Source organism: Cololabis saira, chromosome 21, assembly GCF_033807715.1.
Source record: "Cololabis saira isolate AMF1-May2022 chromosome 21, fColSai1.1, whole genome shotgun sequence".
NCBI classification, from domain to species: domain Eukaryota; kingdom Metazoa; phylum Chordata; class Actinopteri; order Beloniformes; family Belonidae; genus Cololabis; species Cololabis saira.
The window spans coordinates 27,841,568-27,865,498 of record NC_084607.1 but is presented as its reverse complement, the minus strand read 5'-3'; the positions used below and the strand labels follow the sequence as shown (position 1 = coordinate 27,865,498).

The window sequence follows — 23,931 nt, the reverse complement described above, 5'->3', positions numbered from 1 at the left end:
GGGTCTGCGTCGATTTAACGCGGAACCATAAATCAGGCTTCACAGCCACCGAGTGCGCAGGCGACGCGGCGGAGCGGCGGCTACGTCAGAGCAGAGCAGACACCTGATGACACTCCCGTGATGTAGAATTACATTTAAAAATACTACATAACATATACCATCTAACACTCAGTACTCGAGTTGTAAAAAAAAAAATCAAGGGGGATGGTGGATTTTATCATATGGGGACAGATAATTTGTGCTGATTACAAATAATATAATATATTACAAATAATAGCACTGACCAAAACACCTGCAGAAATACTGCAGGAATGACATAGCAGCAGTTAAATGCAGCCTTCTGTAAGCTTTAAATATCCACTGGGCTTACATCAAATACATCAAAACACAACAATAAAAAACTGTTTTCTGAACTTATCAATATGACTCTGTCCTTCACAGGATAAGTAAAATGGATCACTGCAAAAACTCAAAATCTTAACAAGAATATTTGTCTTATTTCTATTTAAAATGTCTCATTTTAGTAAAAAAAAATCTCATTAAACTTAAAACAAGACTCATCACTGGAAAAAACAACCATTTTCACCTGTTTCAAGTAGATTTTCACTTGAAATAGAAGAATCTGCATGTGGAACAAGATTTTATTGCTTGTAATGAGAAGATAAATCTTGTCCCATTGGCAGATTTTTCCTACTTATTTCAAGTGAAAATTTACTTGAAACAGGTGAAAATTGTCAAATAAGTTATTTTTCTGGTGATGACTCTAAATGTTGAAATAGCAGTAAAACCACATTCATTGATGAAATGACATAAGGGATGGAAAGGGGGGATGGCAGTTTTACAGGGGGGATGATTTGGACCGTTTTTATTTCAGGGGGGATGCCACCCCCCCTGATCCCCCCTCAACTCCAGTACTGTTAACACATATATCTAAAAATTCCTTGACATCGACAACAAATGTACCTTCTGCAAAACTGAGCCTGAAACTGTAACTCACTTGTTTTATGGTTGCTCATATAGCAGCATATTTTGGAAAGAACTTGAGAACTATATACTACAGTATGTAAAACAACACATAAGATCAACATTGAAGGGAAGAACATTAGCACTTATTTTGAATTCAAAGAAAAGAAGTTATGCACTATTGTCAATCTTTATATTTTATTAGGAAAATTTCACATCCATACATGTAAATTCCAAAACTCTTTTTTTGATTGAAGTTTATTATTATCTCAAGTATCTTAATTACAAATAAGAAATGTATATCAATGATGGATATCCATTCTGAGATTTTCAATCATTAAGCTATCACAAATATAATTTTCATTTTATGCGAAAAATTATAAAGTCTGTCACACCAAGGTTTTGTTTCTTTTATGTATTTATTTATTTATTTATTTATTCTTCTTATTTATTTTATTTATTTATTTCTTTTTCCAATTTTCTTGTTGTTGATGATGCATGACTGTGCTCTGTGCTGCTGATGTTGCACGGGTTGTAAACTGAAACGTCTGCTTGTTGTACATTGTTTGTATATTGCAAACTTTCAATAAAAAAAGACTCCCGTGATGTGGACACATGCAGGGTATTTTAACATCAGACAAAGCATTGGTAGGATCAATGGTGGGAACGATGATTCAGGACAACCAGACACATAAAGGCTATTTATTACCAAAAAAGAAGACTGTATATATGAAAACAATAAAGTTTTGTCACTTAAAAATTATTTTATTTAAAAGGTGGGAGAGACATTTAAAAAGTAAGACCTGAAAAATATGATTTATGAAAACAGTTTTTGACACTTGTTGTCATAATGTCTCTAAATGCCATGCATCGGACGTAGTTCAGTTCAGTTTCATTGTATATTGACTATTGATGGCCTTCTTTCATCCCCTTAAAAGAGCCAATATTACTTCAGTTGATATGGAGTCTGACTGAGAAACTGATCAGACTCAAACTAGAAACTTTTCCAAGATCCTTAGAGATGTAATTTTGGGGTTTCAAATAATCACGATATATGTAAAGTACAATTTATTTTGTTGAGACAATGACTGAATCCACTCAAATTTAAAATACTTATCTATGTTTCTACTGATTCTTAACGTGCAGTTTGTTTTGCACAAATTAATGAAAAGCTCATGCAGTTTATAGAGTCGCCACTTGATGGGGCTACACACTAAATGTACAGGTTTGTTTGGGACTGAACCCAAATGTTTCCTATATTTCTGCATAAATATGCTTCAGAAATATATAAATATGACCATATAAACATTAGGTTTATATGCAATGAAAGTAGACGAAGACAATTTCAACGATCAGTTGAATGAAAAACTTCAGGAAAAAGATCAATAATCACATTTCTTTTGAAGACAAAAGTAGCCTGTTGATCAATCTTCCATTCCAGCAGTGTTTGATTCACCATTTGGGGCAAATACTTTTACACAGGATGGTTTGAATTAACTGAACTGAATTGAATGGATCCTACAAATATATATTTCTGAATTGCCAAATTAAATAGGACGTTGCAGCAGTATGCATGTTTGATTAATCAATAAATTATAGAATATATAGATATATAGCAGGTTGCACACCAGATTGGTCAGGTATATATATATATATATATATATATATATATATATATATATATATATATATATATATATATATATATATATATGTGTGTGTGTGTGTGTGTGTGTGTGTGTGTGTATGCAGTACTCGAGTTGTAAAAAACAAATCAGGGGGGATTGTGGATTTTATCATATGCTGACAGATAATTTGTCCTGATAATTTGTACAAATAATATAATATATTACAAATAATAGCACTGACCAAAACACCTGCAGAAATACTGCAGGAAAGACATAGCAGCAGGTAATTCAGGGCCAAAATCACCATATACATTGGGGGGGACATGTCCCCCCCAATATTCAGATATGCTCAAAATGTCCCCCCCAATATATAGCTATCTGATTTAAAAAAAAAAAAAAAAAAAAAAAAAAGTCAGGCAACCACATACACATCCCACTGTCCGAAATAATCAATAGCAAAAAAGTCATATAATCATACAATCAGAGCAAGAGAGAGGAGAATATAGGACCACAGGAGATTGGCAAGGGAAGAAAGGATGAGAAGAGAGCAGTAAAGGCCCTCCTGCCCAGTGCCCACACAACCAGGGCCGCCGCAAGGGGTGTGCGAACCGTGCGACCGCACGGGGCCTCGCGCTATGGGCCGTTTTTTTTTTTTTTTTTTTTTTCAAATTTTTTTTTTTTCGTTTTTTCCCTTATAAGTATCAACAGTCACGTTCCATTACAGACCTAAATGTGTACTAGTCTGTGCATATCAATAAATATATGTGCAATGATACGCGCATCTGTTGTTCAATACAACTGATCAGACCAAGCGCAGACACAAGCTACTCTGATCCAGACGGTGGAGTTGGAACAAACTGTCACACAATGTCGAGAGAACGAGACAGAATCAGGAAATTTCCATCAGGGGATGAAAAAAGAAAAAAAAACTAAAGAAAATGGAAGAGTTTAATGCCTCTCTGAAAGGCTCGTTTGATAAATTTGTTACAAAAATCACCGATCCGACCGGGTCTCAAGCAGCCGCGGGGCCCCTCGTCGAGGCAAGAGATGATGATGAGGCAGGGGAAGGTATCCAGTATTTTGATAATTGGAGAGTTAAAATTGCGCATATAGACACCCGATCCGACCCGCTACGCTCACGCGTGAGGGCCCCCCCCCAGCCATTTCGCACAGGGCCTCGCAAATCTCCCAGACAGCTCTGCATACAAGTAAAACAATGTAATAACATGTAACGCAATGCATTACCATTATGGTAAAAAGAAAAAAAGGTGTGTGTGTATGTATATATATGTATATATATATATATATATATATATATATATATATATATATATATATATATATATATGACAACAGACTTTCACTCATATCAAACAAGGTTTAGTAACAATAGCTTATCTATACCGTCCTCCCGAACCTCAAGTCACCAATTCAACATTACTTATAGAGGCCCCAAGCTCTGGTCTGACTTAAACTCTTCACTGAGGTCCACCTCCTCCCAATGCATTTTCAAAAAAAACCTAAAGGAATTTTTACTTTCCACAGGAACCTAATTTACTTTCTCTACTCGACCTTTAATTTTATCGACCTTTAATTATATATTCTTTCTCATTGTTCTGCTTTTGTCACATTTTTTGTTCTTTCTTTGTGTTTTTTACTATTAGTTGTTTCAAGTACTTGAATTCCTGTTGCTATTGATCTTTGTCTTTTGTTGTTGTTTAGCTCATGCATGCTGTCTGCTTGTCCTTTGTTTTGTTTTTTTGACAGGGGTGGAACCTTGTACAAGTTCCCTATAGAACTTCGTTCCCTCCTTGCGCAGTGCTTCAAGCATCTTTTTGTGCTAAATTAATAAACTCTAAACTCTAAAACTCTAATATGAGAGAAATGTATATATTTATAAGAGAGGAATTTGGTCCCCCCCAATGTTGACTCCATGGTTTAGGCCTTGAGTTAAATGCAGCCTTCTGTAAGGTTTAAATATCCACTGGGCTTACATCAAATACATCAAAACACAACAATAAAAAACAGTTTTCTGAACTTATCAATATGACTCTGTCCTTCACAGGATAAGTAAAATGGATCACTGCAAAAACTCAAAATCTTAACAAGAATATTTGTCTTATTTCTATTTAAAATGTCTCATTTTAGTAAAAAAAAATCTCACTCACTCACTCACTCATCTTCTCCCGCTTTATCCGTTACCGGGTCGCGGGGGCAGCAGCCTCAGCAGGGATGCCCAGACTTCCCTCACCCCAGACACCTCCTCCAGCTCTTCCGGGGGGAGTCCGAGGCGTTCCCAGGCCAGCCGAGAGACATAGTCTCTCCAGCGTGTCCTGGGTCTTCCCCGGGGTCTCCTCCCGGTGGGACATGCCTGGAACACCTCCCTAGGGAGGCGTCCAGGAGGCATCCGGTACAGATGCCCAAGCCACCTCAGCTGACTCCTCTCAATGTGGAGGAGCAGCGGCTCGACTCCGAGCTCCTCCCGGGTGACCGAACTCCTCACCCTATCTCTAAGGGAGCGTCCAGCCACCCTGCGAAGGAAACTCATCTCGGCCGCTTGTATCCGCGATCTTGTCCTTTCGGTCACTACCCAAAGTTCATGACCATAGGTGAGGGTAGGGGCGTAGATTGACCGGTAAATCGAGAGCTTCGCCTTTCGACTCAGCTCCCTCTTTACCACGACGGTCCAGTACATCGACCGCATAACTGCGGACGCTGCACCGATCCGCCTGTCAATCTCACGCTCCATTGTTCCCTCACTCGTGAACAAGATCCCGAGATACTTGAACTCCTCCACCTGAGGCAGGACTTCTCCACCCACCCGGAGAAGGCATGCCACCCTTTTCCGGTCGAGAACCATGGCCTCGGTCTTGGAGGTGCTGATTCTCATCCCTGCCGCGTCGCACTCGGCCGCAAACCGCCCCAGCACATGCTGAAGGTCCCGGTCTGATGAAGCCAACAGGACAACATCATCTGCAAAAAGCAGAGATGAAATCCTGAGGTTCCCAAACCGGATCCCCTCCGGCCCCTGGCTGCGCCTAGAAATCCTGTCCATAAAAATTATGAACAGGACCGGTGACAAAGGGCAGCCCTGCCGGAGTCCAACATGCACCGGGAACAAGTCTGACTTACTGCCGGCAATGCGAACCAGACTCCTGCTTCGATCATACAGAGACCGGACAGCCCTTAATAGAGGGCCCCGGACTCCATACTCACTCAGCACCCCCCACAGAATGGCACGAGGGACACGGTCAAATGCCTTCTCCAGATCCACAAAGCACATGTAGACTGGTTGGGCAAATTCCCATGAACCCTCGAGCACCCTGCGGAGGGTATAGAGCTGGTCCAGTGTTCCACGACCGGGACGAAAACCGCATTGTTCCTCCTGAATCCGAGGTTCGACTATCGGCCGTAATCTCCTCTCCAGTACCCTGGCGTAGACTTTCCCCGGGAGGCTGAGAAGTGTGATCCCCCTGTAGTTGGAACACACTCTCCGGTCCCCCTTTTTGAACAGAGGGACCACCACCCCGGTTTGCCACCCCAGCGGTACTGTCCCCTTCCTCCATGCAATGTCGCAGAGGCGTGTCAACCAAGACAGCCCTACGACATCCAGAGACTTGAGGTACTCAGGGCGAATCTCATCCACCCCCGGTGCCCGGCCACCGAGGAGCTTACGAACCACCTCGGTGACCTCGGCTTGGGTGATGGATGAGCACGCCTCCGAGCCCCAACCCTCTGCTTCCTCAGTGGAAGGCATGTCAGTCGGGTTAAGGAGATCCTCAAAGTATTCCTTCCACCGTCCGACAATGTCCCCAGTCGAGGTCAACAGCTCCCCACCAGCACCATAAATGGTGCCGGCAGAGTACTGCTTCCCCCTTCTGAGGCGCCGAACGGTCCTCCAGAATTTCCTCGAGGCCGACCGAAAGTCCTCCTCCATGGCCTCCCCGAACTCCTCCCAGACCCGAGTTTTTGCCTCCAAGACTGCCCGAGCCGCGGCTCGCTTGGCCTGCCGGTACCTATCTACTGAGTCAGGAGTCCCACCGGCCAACATAGCCCGGTAGGACTCCTTCTTCAGTCTGACGGCATCCTGTACTTCCGGTGTCCACCACCGGGTTCTAGGATTGCCGCCACGACAGGCACCGGAGACCTTGCGTCCGCAGCTTCGAGCCGCCGCGTTGACAATGGAGGCAGAGAACATGGTCCACTCGGACTCGATGTCCCCCGCCTCCCCCGGGATCCGAGAGAAGCTCTCCCGGAGGTGGGAGTTGAAGATGTCCCTGACAGAGGGCTCAGCCAGACGTTCCCAACAGACCCTCACAATCCGTTTGGGTCTGCCCGGTCTGTCCAACCTCCTCCTCCGCCAGCGCATCCAACTCACCACCAGGTGGTGATCAGTTGACAGCTCAGCCCCTCTCTTCACCCGAGTGTCCAAGACATGCGGCCGAAGGTCAGATGAAACGACAACAAAGTCGATCATTGACCTCCGGCCTAGGGTGTCCTGGTGCCACGTGCACTGATGGACACCCTTATGCCTGAACATGGTGTTCGTGATGGACAAACTGTGACTCGCACAGAAGTCCAACAACAAAACACCACTCGGGTTCAGATCGGGGAGGCCGTTCCTCCCAATCACGCCTCTCCAGGTATCACTGTCATTGCCCACGTGAGCGTTGAAGTCCCCCAGTAGAACAATGGAGTCCCCAGTTGGAGCACCATCAAGTACTCCTCCCAGGGACTCCAAGAAGGCCGGGTACTCCCCACTGCTGTTCGGCCCGTAGGCACAAACAACAGTGAGAGACCTATCCCCGACCCGAAGGCGCAGGGAAGCGACCCTCTCGTTCACCGGGGTGAACTCCAACACATGGCGGCTGAGCTGGGGGGCTATAACCAAGCCCACACCAGCCCGCCGCCTCTCACCCTGGGCAACTCCAGAGTAGTGGAGGGTCCAGCCCCCTTCAAGGAGCTGGGTTCCAGAGCCCAAGCTATGTGTGGAGGTGAGCCCGACTATCTCTAGCCGGTATCTCTCAACCTCACGCACAAGCTCCGGCTCCTTCCCCCCCAGCGAGGTGACATTCCATGTCCCCACTGTGAGGGTTGATGTCCAGGGATTGGGTCGTCGAGGCACCCCGCCACGACTGCTACCCAGCCCACAATGCACCGGCCTGCCATGATCCTTCCTGCGGGTGGTGGGCCTACTGGAAGGCGGACCCGCGTCGCCGTTTCGGGCTGAGCCCGGCCGGGTCCCACGGGCAAAGACCCGGCCACCAGGCGCTCGCCTACGAGCCCCGACCCCAGGCCTGGCTCCAGGGCGGGGCCCCGGTGACGCCGATCCGGGCGACGTAACGGTCCTTGATCTTTTCTTCTTCATGGTAGGCTTGTGAACCGCTCTTAGTCTGGCCCGTCACCCAGGACCTGTTTGCCATGGGAGTCCCTACCAGGGGCGAAAGTGCCCCCGACAACATAGCTCCTAGGATCACTCGGGCACACAAACCCCTCCACCACAGTAAGGTGGCGGTTCAAGGAGGGGGAAAAAAATCTCATTAAACTTAAAACAAGACTCATCACTGGAAAAAACAACCATTTTCACCTGTTTCAAGTAGATTTTCACTTGAAATAGAAGAATCTGCATGTGGAACAAGATTTTATTGCTTGTAATGAGAAGATAAATCTTGTCCCATTGGCAGATTTTTCCTACTTATTTCAAGTGAAAATTTACTTGAAACAGGTGAAAATTGTCAAATAAGTTATTTTTCTGGTGATGACTCTAAATGTTGAAATAGCAGTAAAACCACATTCATTGATGAAATGACATAAGGGATGGAAAGGGGGGAAGGCAGTTTTACAGGGGGGATGATTTTGACCGTTTTTATTTCAGGGGGGATGCCACCCCCCCTCATCCCCCCTCAACTCCAGTACTGTGTGTGTGTATGTATGTATATGTATGTGTGTGTTAAATAAACAAGTAGTTCATTTTTTAAATCAGTGAATAAACAGACGCTTCCGTCCTGTCGCGAGAGTTGAAGTCCGTGAACTGATATTGTGTGACGTAGAGCCGGAAACTGCCCTGTTGGTTTAGTTTTGAACGGCAGGCGTGAGCGGGACCGTATCATCACTGCACCGGCTTTCACACTGCTGTTCTCGGGTAATGGCACTATTATCATTATCTAATCGATTGGATTAACTAATTAATGGGAACGGCACTAATAATAACGGATTTAAAGCGAGTAACAACACTAGTTGACCGGTATCAGACTGGACCTAAAAGGCCGAATCACACACAAATCCTGTCAAACGTGACACACTCGTGCTAGTTATGGCTAACTCAGTGTGCGGATTTGTTTCTCTATATTCAAAGAGGTCTGTTAAACGATGTGGGGGTTTATTACTAAGCACTTCAGTTTTTCCTTGTATAAAGTGAACATGTGTAGCGTTGATAAGAGGACGGTTGTCCATGACGACCATGTCAGCTCTTTAGCAGGGGCAGCTAAAGGCTGATTTATGGTCCGCGTTACAGTAACGCAGAACTATGCGCGTCGCCGCGTACCCTACGCCGTAGGCTCTGCGTCGATTTTACGCGGAACCATAATTTAGGCTTAATGCTAACCCAGAGTTGTTTTCAGAATCACAATCAGGTTTATTGTCCAAGACAGGGAATTTGACTGTTATTTTCGCTCACTGTACAGTAAATAGAGAAATGGCAGCTCTTATTAACATATATACAATAAAAAAAAAATTGAAAGGTGCAGCAGTATGAGGTAGACATGGTTATTGAAAGGTGCATTGTTACAGCATATGATTGAGGTTATTATTATTATTATTATTATTATTATTGCACAGTGATTGATTACTCTGAGACTCTATGAGTGATGACAGTTCATCATAGCAACTCTCATCACTCATGGAGTCTCAGAGTAATCAATCACTGTGTAATAATAATAAATATAACCACAATGCACCTTGCACAGTGCACTCTTTTTCAGAGTAAAATCTACAGAGACATAACTTCTTGTTTATTTTAAAGACTTTAAATCTGAGCAAAACTTGTTGCTGTGTCATGTGTTGAAGCAACATTCGGGCGATGTAAGGTTTTTAACCCAAGCCGGGCTCTTGATGATCCTCCAGGATTTGTGCCTAAGCTGGCTCCTGCTACGTTTAGGGTTTAAAAGCTCTTGTCTCAGTCCAGGGTTTGCATCAGCCCAGGGACACACTCACAGATTTAGGATATAGCATTTTCAAATTATAAAATACAATTCACTCTGATTTTGAAGTTACTTTTGGGCAGCACCACATGTAAACACGGTTTAAGGATGGCGGACTTAAAGGCAGTGTTTTTAGGCAGTAAGATTTAGAGCTTAATTTAAACTTTTATCAGGTTGCGTTATGACAGATTTGTCCTAGTGTGATATGTTTGTCCCCTCAGGTGACCTGATGGCGACTGACATTGTTGCACAGTTGGCTGATTCTTTGGCCAAGACCGGAGTTGAGGATGGGGAGCTGAGCTACAAAGGTCAGGGAAGGAAGCTGGATGATGCCCAGTCAGGTAGGTGTATACTGTCAATTACACACACACCCTTGATTGCTATGCCTAAAGCCTTAACTATTATATGACTTAATTTCAATACCAGTTGTTGTTTTTATGTCTTATGTGTGTGGATTAAATTATCATTGTTATTCTTGCCTGCTCCTGGTACAGTGGCAGAGATAGTGAAGGAGATCCAGGACTTTGATGGCTTACAGGCTCTCAGACTGGAGGGAAACACTGTTGGTGTGGAGGCAACACAAGCCATCGCCAAGGCCCTGGAGACGAAGAGCGACTTCAAGGTTTAAAGTTTATACTGCATTAATCATTCTGATGTTGTTTCTTGTCATTACGTCGTTTATCACCTTCTTATAAGGTATATAATCTGTTTACTGTGGCATTAAATACCTTCTGTATCTTTTGAAAAGTTTGTTTGAATTTTTTTTTCTTTTTTATTATTGGAGTGACAAACACTGATTAAAACAAAGTTTCTATACAGTTAAAAAAAAAAAGCCAAACTTTTTTTTTCCCTCTTTGTCAAAAATAATAGTTCAGGAAACATTTCCTGTTTTAGTTAGTGAGGTTTACTGATTTATTATTCCTTTTTTTTGCCTCAGAATGATTGGAGACAGAATAGTTTACACGCCATATTTTCTTGAATTGTCTTTAAACTGCAACATTTTGGGTAGGTCTCCATAAGTTCCTAAATATGGTGCTGGATTTTTACCCTTTCATCCTGATCGAGCTGTTGGAGCTGAGTCACATTTGTGGGCTTTTTGTTCACGCCTGCCTATTTAGTGCTACTCTTGCATTGTCTGTAGGACTGAGGTCAGGGCTTTGTGGTAGCCGCTCTAGTTCCTACCCACTTTGTTGTCCTTAAGCCACTTTCCAGCTAATTTGAAAGGCATGTGTGGGGTTACTTTCTATTTGGAAGACTCATCTCTGCTCAAACTTTTAACTTGTTTGCTGGTTTCTTAAGAGGAACCTTCATTATGTCTGTCCATACAGTGTTTTTCCTCTTTTAGCTGTCTGTTTTGTTTGGTTATACCTGACAGTTGTGATGGTGTTCTGAGCTCTGCATGCTTCCCCCACTTTCATTTTCCTCCAAACATAACAATGATCATTACGACTTTGCAGTTCAGTTTTAGAAACATCACACTAAAGGACCGTTCTAGAGCATAAAAACACTATTGTGGATAATGATACTCTGTTACTGTTGACAGCTGACATCTTTACAAAGGGTTTTGTTTGGGACTTCACTTCCACATTTCATACCAGAGCACATTCATCTCTGAGACACAGAAGCCGTCTCCCTGAGTAGTGTGACGGCTGCGTGCTCTTAAGCCGTCTATATTTGCATGGGACATTCTGGCATCTGGAAATTGCAATCAGGGATGAACCAGAACACATATATACATATATATATATATATATATATATATATATATATATATATAAATACACACACACACCTATGTTGTGTAGCTTATCTGAAGCTTAATTTACCAAAACATCGTGTGAAGTTGTTTAAAGCCACAATCAACTTGGTGTACGGTATGTAAACATCTGTCTTTCAATGACAACATTATTTTGAAGAAATTTCTTATCATCCTGACAAAAAAATAGGAATCCTAACTGACCTACTTCAAGAAAAGTTTCCTAAAATTTACTTTCAGACAGCCAAGAAGACAAGGTTTCTTTTTCTGAACTTTTTTTAAAATCTTAATTGAATAATTCCTTTTCTGTTTCTATGTAATAACTCTGTACATTATTTAGAAGCAAGCTACAAGTTTTTATCCAGACTTTTGTTGATGATGTTTACTTGTTCTTTCTCTCACGTTCAGCGCTGTTATTGGAGTGACATGTTCACCGGTCGCCTGCGCTCCGAGATCCCGCCAGCACTGGTAACGCATCATATCTGCTCTTATCACCCCTGTTGAGTCAAGTTTAGGCTTTCCTTAGAACTTGTAGAGATTTTGCACTCTTCCCATGTCTGCTAAGTTGTGAATGCAGTAAAAACTAGATGGCTCGTTTAGATGCCCGTCAGAAAATGAAGTAGTGTCTTTCTTTGTGCTGCAGAATTCCCTGGGTGATGCTTTGATGCTGGCGGGGGCCAAGCTGACCGTTCTAGACCTCAGCGACAATGCATTTGGACCCGACGGAGTGAAGGGTATCGAGAGGCTGCTCAAAAGCAGTGCCTGCTTCACATTGCAGGAGCTACGGCTCAACAACTGTGGCATGGGCATCGGTGGTGGCAAGGTAATCTTTGTCGTCATTGTTAGGTCCAGAAAAAGAAGCACAACTGTGTACGAATGCTTTGTAGCTACTGTTGGATATTATGGTTACGTTCACATCTGTTGGACTCCTTAGATCTTGGCCGCTTCGTTGATCCAGTGTCATAAGAAGTCCAGTACGGAGGGGACCCCCCTCAGCCTGAAGGTGTTTGTTGCAGGAAGGAACCGTCTGGAGAACGATGGAGCCACCGCCCTCGCTCAAGCCTTTCAGGTGCAGGACAGTCAAATCTCTCTCCACATTTGTATTCTCTCCACAAAGGTTGTCCTTATTACTTCAGAGCAGTTTTTTTGGAGACATCTTAAAAATATTCTGACATTATTAAGCGGTGGAGCCCTGTCATAGCTTTATTAATACAATGAGGTCTATTACCCAATGTTTCTCGTCCCACCTGCCTAATTCTTACTGTATTCCCTCTATACACATGCCAATTTTTCCTAGAGTAAATATGGTGCCTGCTTTTCTATACACACCGTTGTACCTTGGAGTGGACAATTATTATTATTGACTTTACTTTATTTATGGGTTTGTTATTATATACAGTACGTATATTTTCGACTGAATAATTATGTTGTTGTTTTCTCTTGTTTTATTCGCTTAATACTTAAGTATAATGTGTACAAATGTTGTATGCAGCTGAAAAAGTGAAAAAGAAAGAAGAAAATGTATGTGGTGTATTGTTGTTGAAAACTACCGTAAATAAAAATTAAGTTAAAAAAAAAAAAAATATTGTGATATTGACCCATTCCAGCCTTCTCAGACCCGCTTTACATAGTTTCAACACCGACCTCAGAGCAGTTTGTATGTTTTCAGCTCACATTGTCAATTGCTGATGGTACTATGACTGTTTGTGTTCCCAGATGATGGGCAGCCTGGAGGAGGTTCACATGCCCCAGAACGGCATCAACCATCCTGGTGTGACAGCCCTGGCCTCCGCCATGCAGGACAATCCGGGACTGAGAATCCTCAACCTGAACGACAACACCTTTACAGACAAGGGAGCAGTCGCCATGGCTCGAGTACGGAAACTTAATATCATGTCTGTGATTTATCTCAAAGGGATTCATGTTATGTTGTTAAAGGTACCATTACCAAACAGTAACAGTTCAGTATTTGCATCATTAGGAGGCTTAGATCAGAAGTCATTTGGAGTCATGTTTCAAACAATATTTTCTTTACATTTGTCACCATAAAGACACCGTGAAGGTGTTTTATATTAAAAGGTTTTTAGAGTATTACCTTTTTTCCACTCTCATTGTGGACCCATAAACTGCTTTCACACTTGACAAAGCAAATAAAACTCTATATATAGCAATTTTATGCATATGCAGCGTATAACCTTGTATCCACACGGCTGCTCATATTTATTTTGGGCTCAACAATGGTTGATTTAAAAAATATATATATATATTGTATAGACATTAACATAATTGTCAGCTTTAAGTAGATTTTTCTGCTCTGCTGCACTCTTGTTACCGGACAAGCTTCACTGGAGAGGAGGGAAGGAAATAACAGCTGTGAAGGACACTAAGAGACAGAAGGCCATCTTGCACGAGAAAAAAACTCTACTAATAAATGCAAAACCAAATGGTTGGGCTAATTATTTATGTCTCTGGGGTTTTTTGGACACAAAATTGTGATATTATTCACATTAGTCTGTCTGGATTTCTTAATGATTGCCGACTCTACATCTCTGTCCAGCTGTAGTGGAAACATAAGAAAATATGCCTATATTTGTTTTTTGAGTAAAAACAGAATTATATGATAAAATCGCTAAGCTTCAATTTACCACATAGGTTATGTTAGTCGTTTTTCTTTAGAAAGATAATGTTAAAAGAGGCTAAACACCCCTGCTGAAATGATCTGAAATGTTATATATATCCATGTTGGAGAAGGTTTGAAACATCAAAATAGAGAGTTGATGAGAATTTCTTTCTTAGGAAATAAATGCATAAGTAATTTTTCCACATCTCAATCTTATTTCCATGTGTGGGTTTTGGTATGTCTGTAAAAAGCAATGTTGGTGTTCACACAGGCCCTGAAACAACTACGCAGCGTCCAGGTGATCAACTTTGGAGACTGTCTCGTACGGGCAGCCGGAGCTAAAGCCATCGCAGAAACCGTGTCAGAAGGCCTGCCGATCCTCAGGGTGAGTGGCGGGTACGCTTCACTGCCTGATCTGAGCACGCTGGAGTCGTCGCTGGGTTTCAGAGCTGCAGTATTTGCCTGCAGAAGCAAGTCAGGATGACAGGACACAAAACGTTCAAAAGGGCCTTCTAGTTTATTTACAGGAGAACTGTCGTATCTTAGTAACTTTCATTATTTCTGCACTAAATTTCTTTTATCTAGTCTTTGCTTGGCTTTTTTGCTCCTTGACTGTACTACACCATTGGGTTACTGCATGGTAGAAGTGTTGGTAATGTAACATGGGCTGTACTAGGAGCTGAGTTGCACATTGACTCGGGTAGGAATGTTGTACAGAGCATAATGGCAACATATACCATCACAACCGGGACACCGAGTTACGTGGTCAGAGAAGGATAACTGGTCATCAAACATGACGGCCAGGTTGTTTTGTAACCTGTTGTGGGCACAGCAGTATTAGAGGCAATATTTATGACAACATGGAAGCAGCACGAGTGATGGGCAGGGACAACCGGGACTTGGATCTTAGACCGGTTTAGTTGATGGTGGGGATCCTTCATCCATCCAGACCGGTCAGGCAAGCGGGCAAGCTGAGATCCGGGCAGAGATCGTGGGGTTGTCGGTGAACGGCTTGTAGTGTTGTGCATCATCTGCATAACAGTGATACGAGGAGCTGTGTGAGTGAATAATCTGTGCCAGAGAGGTGGTGTATGTTAGAGGGCTGCCTTGGGATTGGGTCCCACCGGGTCCCGCAGGACCCAACACAAATCTCGCGGGAGCGAGCGGTTTGAACTCTCCTGCGGGCGGGAGCGGGCGGCCAAAAAAAAACAATGCGGGATCGGGATGTAGTCTAGCAACAAGGTGGAAATCAATGACGTGGAAAATAAAGCTCAGACAAGGTCTTTACAAAACAGAAACAAAGCACTAAAGTCAGATATTTGGAGAAACTGCGTTTAGTGTCTGTGGCGCATCTTGGAAGAGAGATGCGGGGATTGGGACCACAGTTGGTCAGCAGCATTCTCTTCCTCCACAGCAATATAATGGCCAAGCGATTCATTTGTTAAATTCATTTGTTTCGTTCATTATTTATTATTGTTTGAGCCACTCACAGCTACTCTCGTTGCTATAACCTCAATCAAATAATTGATGCGTGCTCGAAAGGCGAAAAGGCGTGCGATGATGACAATGATGGATTTGCATCTAACTTTCAGTCAGGTGCCTATGATGAACTGCCAATTATCCATCAAACTCCACAATTATCATGTTAACATTAAATCAGATAGATTTCTCTTGCATCTCTATCATTATGCGGGCATGAATTCTCAGAGTTTTGCGGGAGGGGGCGGGAGTGGATATAAACACTGCGGGCGCGGGCGGGAGTGGAACACAGACGTTGCGGGTGCAGTAATGGTTAGAAATGCAGCGGGATCGGGATGAAAAAAACAGTCCCGTGCAGGGCTCTAGTGTATGTAGCAAATACAATGGGGCCAAAGGCAGCAAGAAGGTGAGCTCTCATTGCTTCTATGGTTTCAGTGGACTGATCCTTCAGAGGTTGACGACCGTATAACATTCTGCGGATTAAAAACAAAAGTATCGGCTAATCCAACAAAAAGCTAATTCAGACCAGTACAGTTACATGTTAAGGGTTGTCAATGAAATTGTCTGTTCCCAATCATGTTCACGAAAGTAAATATGTTTAGCATTAAAGCAGGGCTCCGCATTTAACATCAGTTCAATTTAATGTCAAATGTACATTGCAGGATTTTTGCTTTACATACAATAGCCACGTAATGGTCCCAGGGATTGTCCCTATGCCCTCGGTCACATTTCTACAGTAAATAAGTGATTAGAGAGTTTTCAGGTACTTGATTAGAAAATGGGCAGCCCCACCCTGTCTGGTGAAAAGATGCGGCCTGCTCACTCCTCAGGTTAAGGAGGAGACCTGAGCTCAGTGCAGGGCCCTCCCAGGGTTGGTAGAGGATGGCAATGCCCAGGACCTGTCACTTAGGTAGGAGCACGGGGTGGTAAAAGTGGGAAAAAACCGGGATAAAAATATTTAAAAAAAAAAAAGAAAATGGGCAGAAGGAGGAATAAACGGGATCTACAGTATATCTCAAAAGTGAGTACACCCTTTAGATTTTTGCAAATATTCTGTTATATCCTTTCAGGGGATAACATTATCCTACTGAAACTTTGATATAACTTAAAGTAGTCAGTGTGCTGCTTGAATAACAGTATAGATTTATTGTCCTTTGAAAATTACTCAGTACACAGCTGTTAATGTCTAAACAGCTGGCAATAAAAGTGAATACACCCCATAGTGAACATGTCCTAATTGTGCCCAATGATGTTGTTTTCCCGCCCTTGTGTCATGTGACTCGTTAGTGTTACAAGGATTCAGGTGTAAATGATAAGCAGGGCTGTTAAATTTGGTGTTTTGGGCATAATTCTCTCTGAATGCTGGACAACATGGCACCTCATGGCAAGGAACTCTCTGAGCGGCTGAAAAAAAGGATTATTGCGCTTCACAAAGATGGCCTTGGCTACAAGAAGATTGCCAACACCATGAAAATGAGTTGCAGCACAGTGGCTAAGATCATACAGCGGTTTTCCAGGACAGGTTCCACTCGGAACAGGCCTCACCAGGGTCGACCAAAGAAGTTGAGTCCATGTGCTCAGCGTCATATCCAGACGTTGGTTTCCAAAAACAGACGTGCGAGTGCTTCCAGCATTGCTGCAGAGGTTGCAGAAGTGGGATGTCAGCCTGTCAGTGCCCAGACCATACGCCGCACACTGCCTCAAATCGGTTTGTATGGCCGTCGCAGCAGACAGAAGCCTCTTCTGAAACCGATGCATAAGAAAGCCCGCAAACAGTTCGCTGAATACAATGAATCCAAGAACATGAGTTACTGGAACCATGTCCTGTGGTCTGATGAGACCAAAATAAACCTGTTTGGGTCAGATGGTGTCCGGCGTGTGTGGCAGCACCCTGGTGAGGAACCAAGACAAATGTGTTTTGCCTACAGTCCAGCATGGTGGTGGCAGCATCATGGTCTGGGCCTGCATGAGTGCTGCCGGCACTGGGGAGCTGCATTTCATTGAGGGACACATGAATTCCAATATATACTGTGACATCCTGCAGCAGAGCATGATCCCAAAATGATAATGACCCTAAACACACCTCCAAGATGACAACGACCTTGCTGAAGAAGCTGAAGGTTAAGGTGATGGACTGGCCAAGTTTGTCTCCAGACCTAAACCCAATTGAGCACATGTGGGGCATCCTCAAGAGGAAGATGGAGGAGGGTAAGGTGTCCAACATCTGTGCGCTCTGTGATGTCGTCATGGAGGAGTGGAAGAAGATTCCAGAAGCAACCTGTGCAGCTCTGGTGAATTCCATGCCCAGGAGGGTTAAAGCAGTGCTAGATAACAATGGTGGTCACACAAAATATTGACACTTTGGGCACAATTTAGACATGTTCACTATGGGGTGTACTCACTTTTGTTGCCAGCTGTTTAGACATTAACAGCTGTGTACTGAGTAATTTTCAATGGACAATAAATCTATACTGTTATTCAAGCAGCACACTGACTACTTTAAGTTATATCAAAGTTTCATTAAGATAGTGTTATCCCCTGAAAGGATATGACAGAATATTTGCAAAAATCTAAAGGGTGTACTCACTTTTGAGATATACTGTAGACTAACAATCAATTTCAGCCAGCGTCAGATGAGTGGCGGTCCTCCTCTAGATGAACAGTTAAATGACAAGCCAGCCAATTTATTATTGTGACATTTAGGACAAAGATTTCTAGTATAACGTTGTCTTTTCTTTTCCCTATATGACTATTGAGCTCTATAGCACAGATGTCACAGGTAGAAAAGGTTAACGCGCAGGCCTGAAGTATCCTGATCGTACGAATGCCTTCCTCCTCCTCCTCCTCCTCCTCCTCCTCCTCCTCCTCCTCCTCTTCTTCCTTCCTCCTGAAGTGATTTTTGTTTTCCTTAACAGGAACTGAATCTGTCGTTTGGTGAGATCACAGAGGAAGCTGCTCTCGCTGTGGCACAAGCAGTGAAGGGAAAAGACCAGCTGGAGAAACTGGACCTGAACGGTACAGATGTGTGACCTGGCAGCTTCATGTTTTACATATTTACATTTCATGAAGATTGGATATTTAATTATTTTCATTACAGTGAAAATGGCTGTCATAGATACAGATAAATATTAACATGTGGTGCATCTGCGTCGTGTTTTATATATTAAATACATGTTTAGACTTTTGTTTTTAGAAATGCTCCCTGAGTGGATTGCATCTGTTTGGTTCTCAGGTAACTGTCTAGGAGATGACGGCTGCAAAGCCGTGAAGGACGCCATGGAGAGCATGGACAAGGCCGATCTTCTCGGCTCCCTCAGGTAACCACCACCACCTCCTCCGACTCCTGTGTTACTGTGTTGTAATCCAGGTCCACGCCTGCTTCTGTGTGGGTCATAGACCCTCAGTCCTGGTGAATTTAGGTACTTTACTGCATTGAGTTTAAGGTGCAAGTCTATCAGTTGCTGTAAATCCCAACATGATATAGTCTTTTTTATAAAGTCTCTTTTTTGCCGTCTGTTTTCTTTTTCTTTTCCGTTGGCTCAGAGTCTGCTATGTTCAGAACAAGCAGTCTTTTTTTTTTTATACGAGCCATCGTCGTCTACTTTTTTTCTTCTTCTTCTTTGTGTTACTGTGCTTATTATGTTCTTCTTTGTTTTTTTGAGTTTTTTTATTATTATTATTATTGCAATTTCAAGCGCTAACTTGAACTTTGCAAGTTAATGAGCCTCCTGAAAATATTTCACAATAAAAGCATTTTAAAGAAATGAAGGGTATATGCCCACTGAAACATTAGAGGCCTCATCATTTGAAAAGGATGCAGATCGTGTTACATTTGCATTAAAAGTGTCATGCAGTCACTTCAACGATGCAAACTGGTGCAAGATATCTTATTAAAATACAACGAATTACACAAAAAAGTAAAAGAAGGTCATGTTACCCTCTGTAGATGATGTATATAAAGGTTTTGGACATATTTGAATAAAATAATAATGTATTTCTATAGATGTCAGAAGATCTTTTTTTTAAATATATCATTTAATATCAATGACCCCTTGCAATTACACCACGGACCACTAGGGGTCTGGTCCCAGGATTGAGAATCACGGATGTAGAGGACCTTCAGTATCTTTGGGTCCATGATCTAATCCACAACTCACTCATCAATGATAAAAGTCGAAGCTTGGGAAGAATGGATCTTATCAGTACAGCCGTTATATCCAGTCAAAATAGAAAAATGCACAGTTGTAGAGTTTTTGGCTCAGCTGACCTGTTTTCTGTTTAGTCGTGAGAAGAAACTAGCACGATAATCGTCTGCTACGAACTATTACAGTTCCCTTATTTAGGGATCCTCATCATTGCTGAACTTTGAATTAGCCTGACATCTTCCCAACATCAGGATCGAAGCTTTAAAATCAACACGATCAGTGAAAATGCTGAAACTTCGATGGCAATCAAATGTTACATAAATGCACGCAGTATTTAATTGAACCGATGAGGGACAATACGCCAGACGCAAAAGCCCATTCCCTTCTCATTCAGTCGCTGGGTTAAGATGCGCTCGTTTCGAGTCCCTAACCTGCATGATAATTCGTCCCCGTGACCAACTCCGTTTGTGTCCCACGATTCTCATTTGCCTCTTAATTGTCCCCAGTGATGATGAGGGTGAGCCGGAAGATGATGATGAGGATGAAGACGATGAGGAAGATGAGGAGGACGAGGAGGAGGACGTTGATGATGAGGAATTAGAAGAGGAGGAGGAAGAAGAAGACGACGATGATGAGGATGAGGAAGAAGAAGAGGAAAGCGGTGTGGATAAGGTGGTTATGTGAATGCTGAAGTCCCATCTGAAGTCCCCACTAGTCGGTTTAGAGTCGGGGTTTATTTGACTTTCTTCTCCGTTGCTTCACAGCTGTCCACTCCCACATCCGCCCCCCGACCACCAGACGTCTCCTCCTTCCTCAGCTTTCCGTCTCCGGACAAACTGCTCAAATTGGGCGCCAAGAGGGGGCTGCTGGTCCAGCAGGAGGTAACCAAGACGACGGATGCGTCCACACCAGCTTCTTTACACAAAGCCAGCCGGAACCATCCACTTTGCAGAAATGGTCTCATGAAATGTCTCCTTTCGTAATTCCTGTCAGTCACCCAGCTGTGCTGTTTGTTTTTGTCGAGGTGGATGTGACCGATGCTACGAAAACAGCGGAGGCCTTCCTGAAGATCGCTTCTGTGTACAAGGAGGAGAATAACGACGTGAAGAACGCAGTGTTGGACACTATTGGTAAGATGTTGGGACTTTGGTTCATTGTTTTGCTGCTGATGGAGCTGCCTGACCGTCCTAGTTGGTGGGGGTGTGTTAGTTCTTTACTTTTGATGCTGGTCTTCAGGTTAGTTTAGTGCACATTCATGTATCTTAACTCAAAGAGTTTACCAGCACGTTGTGTAATTCAGTATTTTCCCTCTCCTAACCCAAACAGACAGGGAGTTCGTTGTTCTTTTTGTTTGTATTAACAACTGAATGGTTAGATGGAGAGTAAAACTTTTCCTTTCGAAGTTTTTTTTCCCCAAAAAATAACACATCTTCATTTGTTTTTAACCAAAAACTCAACCTTCTCGCAGCTATTCTATTTGCATCGAGGTTCATCAAAGGTTTTACTTTCTACAATTGGAGTTAGGCTGTTATTAAAAAAGGGGGAATTATTTAGAAGAAATGAGAAAATGTTTTTACTTTTCCATTATTGCAGACACTTATTGGTTTGTAACGTGATGTTTTTATTCTCCCAGATGCTCTTCTGAATAAAGCTTTCACCAGTCCCTCCTTCCAAGGCTACAACTTCGTGTCAGCGTTGTTGGTGCTGCTCGGACTTATCAAGGTAAACTGGTTGTGATGTAACTATATATATATATATATATATATATATATATATATATATATATATATATATATATATATATATATATATATATAATCGTGCAGTAAAAGGCTTCACTTTATCATTTTACAAGTTGAATTTTTCTGAAAGTCACGTCAAATTTCTCCAGATCATTCCAAGAGTTCATATTTTACAAGGGTCTCATTTACCCAGACAAATTAAACATTTGCGTCTAAAAATGATATGGCATCCTTGACAAATAAAACAATTAAAAAAGGTTAAATAACAGCAGGCTTGACTGGTCAGTCCATAGATAGACAGAGTAGAAAGCCTGTGTGCTGATCCGTCAGTTTTAAGCTGTAAGATCTGAAGGAGATGGAGTTTTCTCTTAGTTCCACTTGGGAGGTTGGTGAAGGTGAAGAGCAGGTGGCGGCTGGTTGGTTCGGTTAAAGACTGACATCAACTGTTGCATCGATAGTTGACCAGCTGACCCAGTTCATGAGTTAATGCACGTTTCTCAAAGTCCACTACTGGTTATTCCCAGTAGCTTTCCACCTCCGGTTCCCCTGAATTTAGTTACTGTCTGACTTTTATTTATCTATTTATTTTATTGCGAGTGTTGCAGTCTTAGTTTGATGTTGGATTATTATAGTCCCTGTTCCTTTAACCCTTTTAAAGAAAGGTAGACACCAATGTTATTTAACAAAAAACAAAATGACTAGATAGTTACGCATCACCTTCTAGGATCAGGTTGAAAGTTGCAACTCTTGAGATGAAATGTACAAGCTTGTTTTTTGTTGTTTTTCTCTGTTTTAATTCAGTATGACCTGTTTTAACATCAGTAAACTGACTTTCTTAAGACCTTTTTTTTTAAAGCTGGAACCAAATACTTGGTTCTCCACATGGTTATCTGTTAGGTGGACCTGTGGGGGTTTTTTTTTTGTTCTTTTCTTTCTTTTCCAAACAGCCAACTGCAAAATTCAGCAGTCATTCGCCGGCTCCGGCACACAAAGGGGAGTCACATTTTTCTGAACTGACATATTTTAGATGTGGCTACATCCAGATAAGCTCATCTGGTACTTTGTGAAGCCTCCCGTTGGCCTTGGCCGTCTGTTTCCGTGCACTCAAACCTCTATAACATCACTCCAGTTGTTTTTCAATGCTCTTCGCTTGTTCTCTCTGTCCTCGTGTGCATCTGTCCATGTGTGTGCTGGTCAGAGCGAGGATAAGATCAAGCCCGTGGTGGTGGTCTCTGGCCACCTCCACGCCTTGGAGCACGTCGTCCGACAGGACTACTTCCCCAAAGAGAACGTGGCCGTGCTGGAGGCCTTCATGTCCCGGTAAGGACGTGCTGAATGAGCCTGTCAGCAGGGAGCTTCCAGGTACAATTTACAATACTCGATCTCCCATCTTTGGTGGCAGTGGAAGCACTCCTGGTGAAGACTCAATGTTACATCAGAGGGGTTTCACATTAATTGCACTGCTAATTTGGTAAATGTTTAGGAAACAAACTTTACTAGCTCACCATTTGCATAAACTGTCATGACTGTAGTGTGTTGTTTTCCCATCAGGTGCATCCATTTAATTTGTACCAAATGCATTTTTTTTTTTATTATTTAAAAACAAAACAAAAACAACATGTTTCTTTATTCTCAGGAGCAACAAGACCCTGGAGTCGTGTGGAAACGCCAAAAACAACCTCCAGTCAACACTGCAGAGAGTCAGATCTCAGAGCTGAGCCATGTGCTCACACACAAACACACACACACACACACTGAACTTTGTTCATGGACCCTCGGAAACCAGCACACGAGCCCATACTTTTAAATAAGTTCAACTAAGCAGCACTTGAGGGGAAGGTCTCCGCTCAGGATCAAGCTGCAGCGTCTCTGCTATCATAAAGGGTTTTGTTTTTTTTCTTGGACTTTACTTGAATTCATTAAAGGATTTCATTTGGAGTAAAATATGCTCGTGTAGTGTGAACCGGTGGAAGCCCTTTTTGCGGACAAGTGTAACGACGGGACGGCGGTGACAACCGGAGGCCTCGCTCTTCACATGAGCTGAAATCCTCTGCATCATCTCCCCCAGCTGCAACCGTCTGACTCACGTCAGCAAACAGGGAAACTATCAGCTGTTGTGGCTGCTTGTTGGTTTTTTTATAGGTATCTACATTAACTATATTTTTCTTGTTTTATATTGAGTGTGTAATAAATCTATAAATTTGGTCAATTACGGTTTTATTGAAATATCTATTGACCAGAATATCTTTTTAGAGTAAAACAGTTAGGTTGATGCATATTTTCTGTGTTTAACTGCAGGAAATATGCGGTTAAACTATTTGTGCTGCAAAAATAAAACATTTCATGGTTGTACAACTTTGTGTCTGTGTTTTGGAAATCTCACCTGAGGACAATTTTAA

The 23,931-nt window shown here is 42.6% G+C and overlaps 1 protein-coding gene across 2 annotated transcripts; it reads left to right on the top strand.

Annotated features, from left to right (window-relative positions):
* Positions 1–8,667: 8,667 nt before the first annotated feature.
* rangap1a (RAN GTPase activating protein 1a) lies at positions 8,668–23,887 on the top strand. 2 transcript variants are annotated; one of them, XM_061712059.1, is made up of 16 exons: positions 8,668–8,733; positions 10,012–10,131; positions 10,285–10,412; positions 11,955–12,014; positions 12,190–12,369; positions 12,481–12,615; positions 13,263–13,421; positions 14,438–14,551; positions 18,561–18,660; positions 18,878–18,962; positions 20,297–20,462; positions 20,555–20,671; positions 20,815–20,920; positions 21,424–21,512; positions 22,731–22,852; positions 23,169–23,887. In XM_061712059.1, exons 2-16 carry the CDS (start codon positions 10,020–10,022, stop codon positions 23,248–23,250), a joined length of 1,755 nt encoding a protein of 584 aa, XP_061568043.1. In that variant the 5' UTR covers positions 8,668–8,733; positions 10,012–10,019; the 3' UTR covers positions 23,251–23,887. The 2 variants fall into 2 exon arrangements, with proteins under 2 accessions (XP_061568043.1, XP_061568044.1); XM_061712060.1 differs by having other exon boundaries at positions 22,731–22,894.
* Positions 23,888–23,931: the final 44 nt, after the last annotated feature.

Excerpts from the sequence above, each read along its gene's own strand:
- rangap1a (XM_061712059.1), top strand. The coding sequence starts at position 10,020 with ATGGCGACTGACATTGTTGCACAGTTGGCTGATTCTTTGGCCAAGACC. Across the intron at positions 12,616-13,262 it reads CCCTCGCTCAAGCCTTTCAG|ATGATGGGCAGCCTGGAGGA; the intron begins GTGCAGGACAGT and ends TTGTGTTCCCAG. Across the intron at positions 21,513-22,730 it reads TGCTGCTCGGACTTATCAAG|AGCGAGGATAAGATCAAGCC; the intron begins GTAAACTGGTTG and ends TGTGCTGGTCAG.